A 9,889-nucleotide genomic window follows, 5' to 3' on the forward strand; every position below is an offset into this window, starting at 1 on the left:
AATGTGACTGAGAGATAGGTGACTAGCAGAAGGCCACAAATCAGTTATGGCCGAGACCTTGAAATCGAATATTTTTCTTCCTAGCCATTTGATCCCAGTGTACAGATGTCTTCTGGCCTTTTCCAGAGGTTCACTGCTGTTGGGAAGTAGGTAGTTTTCTTGCTTCTCCACAGCTCATGGAGCATTTGTGCACCTCCTGGGTTTTCTCTGATCTTTCACATACCTGCTTTACTGTGAAATTTTGGGAAAGCTTGGAGGGCTGCCATGTGGAAGGGAAAGTTTGGATCTTCCTTTTCCCGCCTACAGGGCAGCCATTCTCCTTGCTCCTGCCCCCACAACTGCCATTTCCCCGGTTGCCATCAGCAGGAGTTTTGTTTTTTGTTTTTTAATCAGCTGTTGAATATTGTTAACCGGGGCTTTTTTGGTAGAAAAAGCCCAGCAGGAACTCATTAGCATAACAGGCCACACCCAACAGCAGACACTCATTAGCATATTAGGCCATACCCCTGGCAGCACAGCACATTAACATATTAGGCCGCACCCCTATGTTACCAGAAGTGTGGTCATCCAGCCACACCCACCTTTTGCTTCTTATTCTGTTTACCTTGTTGTCAAAACCCAGAGCTTTTTTTGTAGCAGGAACTCCTTTGCATGTTAGGCCACACACCCCTAATGTAGCCAATTCTAATGAGTTTCTGCTGTTGGGTGTGGCCTATTATGCTAATGAGTTCCTGCTGGGTGTGGCCAACTCAGGAGCCAGCCGGAACTCCGTTCCTGTATGTTCCTGCCCAAAAATAGCCCTGTTGTTAACATGTTATAACAATCTGTTTATCAGGTTCTATGAATTCCCATCTTGCATGTAAAAAGAAATTAGATTTAACCCCTTTCGTTTTAGAGTTATAAAAGGAAAGGTGTATCTCTGTAATGAAAATGCTAGATTTACATCTTTAAAATGAAAGCTGATGATTCAGAGAACCTGATACAGGAGGAGGAGGAGGAGATTGGATTTATACCCCGCCCTTCACTACCCAAGGGAGTCTCAGAGTGGCTTACAATCTCCTTTCCCTTCCCCTCCCCACAACAGACATCCTGTGAGGTAGGTGGGGCTGAGAGAGCACTGACAGGAACTGCTCTTTTTCAAGGACAGCTCTTATCAGAACTATGGCTTGCCCAAGGTCATCCAGCAGGTGCAAGTGGAGAAGTGGGGAATCAAACCCGGGGATACACAGATGTTACAGCTAGTAATTACTGGTAAATCCAGAGGCAGAGTTGAAAGGATTGTTGTGTATGACTGTGGGCCATGTGTAGCAAATGCCATTTGTATGTTTTACCAGCATTATGGACTTTAACCTCCTAAATGTGAAAAAACACTACTGCTCAGAAGGGGTGTGTGTTAAATCATTCTGCTCTATATGTAAAATTTATGACTGTCTTGGCACTTGTGTCAATAAAACATTTTTACACTAATATGCTTGATGTACCTGGACATATTCCTGACATACCTTGTATCTGAGATGAAATTAACTTTCTGTTTTAATTACAATATTTTACAGTAATAGGTGTTACAAAGAATGTCATTGTTTGGGTCGCCAGCTCCAGGTTAGGAAGGACATTGAGTTTTTTGGGTGGAGCCCGAGGAGGGTGGGGTGTGAGGACGAAAGAGACTTCAATGGGGGCATAATGCTACAGAGCCCACCTTCCAAAGTGGCCATTTTCTCCAGGTGAACTGATCTCAGTCACCTGAAGACCAGTTGTGATAGTGGAAGATCACTAATCACCCCCTGGAGATTGGCAACCGTAGTTATAGTTGACTTATCTTGCAACTAGGCACAGAAGAGTTGATCCTGCCCCAGGTTCTGCTAAGGACTTGTACGTTTTAAGAAGCTCTTGTCGGACAAAATAACGATGTTTTTACATGGTAAAGATGAAATTGTATTCCTAAATCGTTGGTCAAGAGTATATTCTTGGTTTAAGAATTAACGGTATTATTAGACTCATAAAATTTAATAAGATAACAATTTGTTGGCTGTAACAGTTGGAAAAATACATAAATAAACTATTTAAAAAAGAAGAAGAAGCTCTTGTCCTTCTTATGCAATGGGCAGTGCCTATTTTTTCTCTTGCCCTTCAGTTACAGTCATACCTGTTTTTTGATAGGTTGAGTTACATCTTGAAATAAACAAAAGGCAACCAGTACTACTAAATTGAAGCACACAACATTGTTTTCATTTCTCTCATTTTCCATGTCAAAACAGTTTTTATCCTAGCTAAAAGGCATAAGAGATTATAAAAGCAAAATGAAAACAACAAAGAAACAGCAGCATAAACCATAAAGATGCCGCATAAATATCACAGGATCAAAATGCTCCTACATAAAATCTATAGTTATAAGCAGGACTTTTTTGGTAGAAAAAGCCCAACAGGAACTCATTAGCATAATAGGCCACACCCAAACAGCAGAACTTCATTACTATATTAGGGCACACCCCTGACAGTACCGCCCATTAGCCTATTAGGCCACACCCCTATGCCTTCCCTTGGCTTGCCCGGGCAAGCCCCCCCTTGAAGGGAAGGGAAGGGAAGGCAGTTTAAACTGCCTTCGCTTGGCTTCCCCAAGCGCCCCATGGCTGCGGGGCACCCAGGGAAGCTGGCCGTTGGACAGGCTGGGGAAGGCATTGGGAGGCATTTAAATGCCTCCCTGATCCTTCCAGGGCCCCCCTGGCCCCCCTGCCTCAGAGACACCGGGGGGGGGGTGCTCTCCAGGCCTTCCCTCCGTAGCCACGCATGCAGGGGTTTTGGCTTGTAGTGTGCGTGGCCAACTCTGAAGCCAGCCAGAACTCCATTCCTGCGTGTTCCTACCCAAAAATAGCCCTGGTTAAGCCCACTGTTTCCAGTCAAAGCAATAAAACCATAAATGTCAAACAGGATGAAGATCTAAATAAGGGCATGTTAATATAAATCAAATAGGTTAAAACTAACCAAGGCAGCAACCACCTTCAAAATAAAGCCACAAATTATCAGAAGCATTTTTTTAAAAAAACTGGCATGCTGTTGTGTGGGGGGCTGTCGTAGGCAACTGTTGACCTCACTAGTGAGAAGAAGTAATATACCCAGGGCCAATAACATTCAGTGCAGTTTTGGAGCTGGTTTAAAGGTTTTAAAGTGTGTTTTGTGTTGTAAAGAATAAGCATTTATCTACCCTACCAGATGAGTGCTAATGTATAGTGCCATCCTAAGCTTTACATCTTCAGGGGATGGGGGTAACTCTGCTTGGGATGGCACGGATAGCCTTTTTTAAATGTCAGATACCATTTCCTTGCACTAATGCACACTTCCCCCCCCCTTCCGGTGCTTAAAAGAAGGAAGGTTTTGCTCCCACACTACGGCTGTTCATCACCGCCCTGTTACACATGTCCAGTTATACAACCTGTGTTCTGGATTGTGGCTAGCATCAACATAGCAGTAAGGAGGAAGCTACCCCCGTTGCAAAGATCTGATCCTCTGTGGATGTCATAATTGTCAATGGCTTTGTACTTCTTCCTGGAATTCCCCAGGAAATGTCTTGCTTATTAGGAATCAGAAAGGGCTCAAACATATATTCTCTTGCTAATGGGACAGGTTGACTTTTTGTAAAAGCTCAAATGTAGCACAGGAGGGAAAGGTCTTTATAGCCACACAGATGCACGTTTCATCTGCTTGCAGTAGAAGCCTGGGCAGGATATTGTCTGATTGCGAATCAGTGCTTTGAATATAAGTAGGATGTTTGATAGGTAGCTTGTGATTCCTGAAATCTGGTACAAAACTAGGCTATGCGGTTTTGTGGTTTTAATCAATGAACAGGTTTTTTGGGGGGGGTTGTTTTGTTTGTTTGCTTTTATAACATCTGTGCTCTGGCACAGGTTTAACAGTGCGCACAGCTCTCACAGTGCAATCCTAAGCACAGTACACCATCCTAAATCCACTAAAGTCATTGGGCTTAGCTGGGTGTAACTCTCCTTAGCATTGCACTCGCAAGGTCTTAACCTCGGTCAGAGACTGGAGGGAATGCAGTACACTTGCATGTCCTTCTCTACTCCTGTACTGGTTCTTTGTTGTTGTTGTTGTTCAGTCGCACAGTCGAGTCAGACTCTTCGCGACCCCATGGACCAGATCCCGCCAGGCCCTCCTGTCTTTCGCCATCCTCTGAAGTTTGCTCAATTTCATGTTCGTTGCATCGATGACACTGTCTAACCATCTCATCCTTTGCCGTCCCCGTCTTCTTTGACCTTCAATCTTCCCCAGCATCAGGGTCTTCTCCAGTGAGTGCTCCCTTCTCATTTGGTGGCCAGAGTATTTGAGCTTCAGTTTCATTATCTGGCCTTCCAGGGAACAGTCAGGGTTGATTTCTTTTAGGATTGACTTATTTGATCTTCTTGCAGTCCAAGGGACTCTCAAGAGTCTTCTCCAGCACCATAGTTCAAAAGGTTCTCCTTCCTCCCAAATGGGGCAGCATAACATTGGTAAGCACTAAACATGGTTAGCCACACCTTGTAAACCTGTTTCAAATTCTAAACCTGAGCCCATTCGCGGGGAGGGCGGGGTATAAATACAATGAAATAAACAAACAAACAAACAAACTGCGGTGGTGACGAGAAACCTGATTAGCATTCATCATGGCCGGCACAATGCAAACATGAAGTTACATCATCATTACAGTCAGCCATTGAAAGGATGGAGATTTGTGTGGGGTAGTGCAGGGGCAAGGGAGAGAGGAGTGCACAGAGCAGATTCCCCATGAAGAGACTGAGGATGATATTTCTGCATAGTAGTGAGAGCAGACTTCACCTTTTTAGGGATTAATCCAGAGCCTTAGGGAGTCTCCACTTTGCAGTTCTGTCCTTTCTAACCTTTACTGTGTATTCGTCTACTCATTTTTTTTAAAGTACCTTGTTTATGTCACTATATTTTTACTTACAGACATATCTAATTTTTTTTAAGCAGTCATTTTATTAATTTAATAATTAAAGGTTAAGAAACTGAAAGGGAAGGGGAAGGAAAACATGAGAGTCTACAAAAGCAGACAGAGCCGTGGGGGGAAACCCCTTGGATCTATCAAAATAAATAGAGCAGAAATCTTTCTTGCTGGCCTTTGTGTTGTTATTATTAGAACAAACACGCTTGAGTGAACTAAGCCGTACTACCTTCAAGCATCCATACATAGCTCAGCTACAGTGTTTGTTTTTAAAAAAGGAAAAATGCAGGGAACAGAGACTATGAATGATGGATATGTATGATCAACTGTGATTAACACTGATTTGAAAAGCAACAACTCCCCCCTGCTTTTCTATGTATCTGCATGCCTCAGAATGGCACATAATTGTTAACTACTTTGCAACTGGAGGACAAGGACTAGAGCATATTTCATGGGAGCAAATGTGAATCACTCCCTACAGTGCCTGTCTTCACATGGCACGGTCATATGTGCTGGCTTATTATGTGTAAATTGTGTACCTTTTTTCCACACCACTCGTGTGGGACATAGGCCTGTAGTGTCAGGGATAAAAGCATTCCACACAGAGGGAAATTTTGGCACTCTCACTCAAGTGTCACTTTCACGTGGAAGGACTGCACCACATGAGCACCTGCACATTGGAAGTGGCACTCAGGAAAAGCATTTTATTATGCACCAATGCCAGCTCAGCACTTAAGGGGAATTTGCTGAGTATGATTAATATTTTGTGATTTCGTTACCTGCACCGTATGATAAATATGTGTCTGAGTAGCTGAAGTTTGTTTTATTATTTTAATTTTCATACTGCAGTGTGGGTATTGTCTAGCAGTGACTGGTTTATCTATTCTGATGTCACGCCATAGAGTCCTACAGTCTCTAGCAGCATCTCTGTTCTCAGAGGCAGTGTAAAATAATCATTGTTTGATAGGTAGCTTGATGCCAATGGTCATTGATGCCAATGGTCAGAGGGGATTGATATAGCACAGTTAGTAGAGATCAGTAAAACCTAAGACCAGAATGATTCCGTTCCATGTATTCTCTGAGAGGCAATCAAATAGTTTTTGTCAATAGACTGTGCATTTTTTAGAAGCCTTTATCAGCTAATGAATAAATTCAGTCAAATAGCTCCAAATGCTTGGGTTAATTAGTTATACCACAAACTATTTAATTGTTTGGGTCCTTGGTCCAGAGAACACTCCCCTTCCCCACACCCTCCTGTTGCTTCCGTATATATACACCCACAGATAGAAACCAGGTCTATCTATAACACTTTTATACCACCATTCCTAAAATTCCTGCTCAGACTGATGCAAACAGGTCTCCACTCCTCAATTCTACCCTTGGTACAGACAAGTGGATTAGGAGGAGATACAATATAGTGCCAGGGTTATTGTGACTAACATGCAAACCCTGCCACTGTGACCCCTGGTTTTCATAAAGATGGAAGAAGGCATAGATGCATCCGTTATGGTAAATGTGAGACACCTCAGTGAATGCTGACATTTCTTATTCCTTAATCCTTATTATCAGCAGGTTTGATGCATTTAAGTATATTTGAAGCAACTCTGCATTTCAGAGGTTCACAGAGTTTGTTTCTAGTGGGGCAATTTCTATTGTATTTTGAAAGTTTTTATTATTGGGTTGCAACCAATATTGATCTTTGAACTGATATGGTGTTGTAAAAAGATATTCTAGTTAAGTTCCATCCATGGTCTCTTAAGAGAGTAAACATTCTTTTCTCTTTGATTCCACAGCTGTCTCAAACCTGGATACGGAGAGTAAATTGAGTGTGTACTATCGTGCGCCTTGGCATCAGCAAAAAAGCATTTTTCTTCCTTCCACCAGACCAGCTTGTGTAGAGGAGCTGCATCATCACGCCAAGCAGAACTTGCGAGCATTGAGGAGAGGTAAGTGATTACTCTGTGACTGGTAAAACAGGCTTACATCCCAGAGGTTTAGTGAAGATTGTGTTCTTCAGATATGACAGTAGAATTTATCAAAAATACATTTCATTCGGGCAAAGGATCTGTACTGTGTTACTGAAATTGAGTTGTGGTAATAATTTTGTGGCTGGCTCTACCTCCTGTGGCAGCCATTTTGTGGCAGCCATTTTGTTGCTGTGCCCACCATGCTGTGTTAGAATTCCAAAAGTGCCTGCAGGCTCAAAAAGGTTGGTGTAGGTGCTCGTTTTGGTTACTCAGTGCTCATTTTGGTTACTCAGTTATGCTTTTTAAATGTCTCAGGGCCAGTCGCTGGTACCTGACTGAAACCTAGAGCCTTGCTTAGATTTAAGTCCTGCACACATCTGCTGCTGTAGCACCGTTGTTCCACACCCAGTAAGAAGGGTTTCTGTCTCATAAATACAGAAGATCACAGAGTTATTACAGCGTATGAAGTTCCCTCATGATGAAAATTGTCTGCTCTGACTGGCAGCTGTCCAGACTGGAGAAATATCTTTGCAAGTATCCTTTAATTGGAGGTGCCTCAGCAATTGAGCCAGGGACCTTCTCCTTGCAAAGCAGGGGCTCAGTTGCTAAGCCACAGCCTCTCCAGGAAAACGATAGGGAAAGAAACATCATCCCATTCACAACTGCTCTCTTGAAGGTGGCTCACCTCCGCTTCGTTTGGAAATTTTGCCTGGGCAAATGGCAATGAAAATAAAGGCATAAGTGTCTCTGAGCATGCTCAGGTTGCCATTTCACTGTGTAACTGCAGTTTTCTCCCTCTCCTTCCACACTACACACACACAAACTTAGGTAGGGCAGTATACACACTCTCTAGGAAGGAACTGCCAGAACTGGAGAAGTTACAACACCACTCAATTTAAAAGGTAACACCAGCATCTCTTCCCAGGGTTTAATCTGTGAAAAAATGGCCTTTAAACTTAAAATTGCACCCTCTGACCAGGAACCCCTTACTCCAGGGGTCCTCAGCATGGTGCCCATGGGTGACATAGCACCCACCAAGTTTTTTTAGAAAGTGAGTGGAGTCAGATAGGGCTTTTGCCCAGCAGGGCTTCTGGCTAGCCCTTAGGAGCTCTGTTTGTCTGTACAGATCTTTGAAAATGTTACTTTGGCATCAGCTGCCACCACAGCACAGGGATATTCACTGTGTGAATGAAGGTCAGCTGTGTATATGCAAAAAATATTTTAAAACACTATGTTCATTTAAAAAGGCATCCTGTTAAACAGAGTTTCTGCCTGAAATGCTGAAGAGTTAATATTACAGTTACGGAGAACCTGATTCCCTGACTTTTTTGGTTGGCTCCACCTCCTGCAGTAGCCATTTTGTGGCTTGTGCCACTACCCTGTATCAGAATTCCAAAGGTGCCTGCAGGCTTCAAGCGGTCAAGGACTCCTGCCTTAGTCTATGCTTTCCTCCAAATTTCCAAGGGCCTCTTTTCTCCAGGTGTTTGGGCAACTCTGGCTGCAGTCACACGAGCAGTTTGATCCAATATCACTGCTGTTCTCTTCTGGATTTAAAGACCATGATCAGACAGTGACATCAGCCTCCTGTTCCCCAGTTGTCACCACCCCATTCTGCCCCATCTTCAAAATGGAGTTAATGGATACCAGGGAAAGTCCAGTCTTTACAGATGTCAGTGCTTTCACCCCGCATTTCCGGCTATCTGAACTCCCCTGTTGCAAAGTCAAGCCATTTGAGAAGTCTGAACCTTCCCTTCCATTTCCACCTTTCAGAGCTGTTCTCTCAAGAGCAGTCCTCAAAAGAGCTTTCTCAGCCCCACCTTCCTCACAGAGTGTCTGTTGTGGGGAGGGGAGGGGAGGGGAGGGGAAAGGAGATTGTAAGCTACTCTGAGACTCCTTCGGGTAGTGAAGGGCAGGGTATAAATCCAATCTCCTTTTTAATCAGGTAGTGATGTGCACATAAGTGCATAAGCACCCCGGCATTGTCAATCGCTTCTTGTATGTCCAAGTGGCCACATAGTCATTCTGGATTGGGAGTCCTGAGGAGTTGTTTTTGAGCGACAAATCCCCACCCCCCAAAAAAACCACTTTTCTGTTGCTGTTGCTGTTTCAGAGCATCCCATGACTGACACAAGAGTAAATATACTGAATGGGTACTCTCATGTAAGTCTGCACTTTACCCACACACACACACACACGTATTCCAAGGAAGAGAGGCGAAGGGAAGGAGGCTGAGAGGGGCCAGAGTATTTGGCAGAGGGATTGTGGAACTGTCAAGGAGCCAGAGCTTCTGATACATGCTTATGCGCATGGGTGAAAAGACAAAAAAAAAAAAAGGATGCCACAACAATCTGAACAATTGACGACGGGACAAGTGCACAGTGAAGCCAGTTCAGGGTGGGATGTCTGATCAAAATTTCCCATTACAAAATAAAATGGTGTAATTAGAGCCAGATCGCACCAAGCCTGTAGTGTGACCACAGCTTCTATTTCCAGGCTTAAGCCCAGGCTTTAGAAACAAGTTCTAAGGTTTAGCTCCTCACTTGACACACAGCTTCCTGCTTTGAGGAAAGCTGAAGCTGACAGCTATCTCCTCCCTAAATGGTACCTGCCGGTATACTTGTGGACCCAATTTCTACCATCATTTCCCTTAGGGATAGTGTGCAAGAAGAGGTAGGGGTCTGGTTCTATACATTGCTTGCAGTAGGCCAGACTTTTTGTCAGGGGTCTTTTCGTAGAAAAAGAGCTGCAGGAGTTCATTAGCATATGGTATGCTAATGAGCTACTAAGCTATTAGCATAATAGCTCATTAGCATATGCAACACCCCCTGACATCACTGATGTCAGAGGGGGAAGCGAAGAGAGAAGGGGTTTAAAGTTTAAACCCCTTCTCACTAGAGTTGGGTCGCAGAAGGAGGAAAGAAGGAAGGAAAGAGAGAAAGAGTAGAGAGAAGGAATTAAGGAAGGAAAGAGT

General features: G+C 43.7%; 1 protein-coding gene across 1 annotated transcript in view; it reads left to right on the plus strand.

Annotated features, from left to right (window-relative positions):
* NHS (NHS actin remodeling regulator) overlaps positions 1–9,889 on the plus strand; it is a 322,736-nt gene that overhangs the window by 285,682 nt on the left and 27,165 nt on the right. The window contains exon 2 of the mRNA XM_015417586.1: positions 6,745–6,897. Coding sequence (XP_015273072.1) covers positions 6,745–6,897 — 153 coding nt within the window. The remainder of the gene's footprint in view (positions 1–6,744; positions 6,898–9,889) is intronic.

The sequence above is a fragment of the Gekko japonicus genome, unplaced genomic scaffold, assembly GCF_001447785.1.
Source record: "Gekko japonicus isolate JY-2015 unplaced genomic scaffold, Gekko_japonicus_V1.1 scaffold18, whole genome shotgun sequence".
In the NCBI taxonomy this organism is placed as follows: domain Eukaryota; kingdom Metazoa; phylum Chordata; class Lepidosauria; order Squamata; family Gekkonidae; genus Gekko; species Gekko japonicus.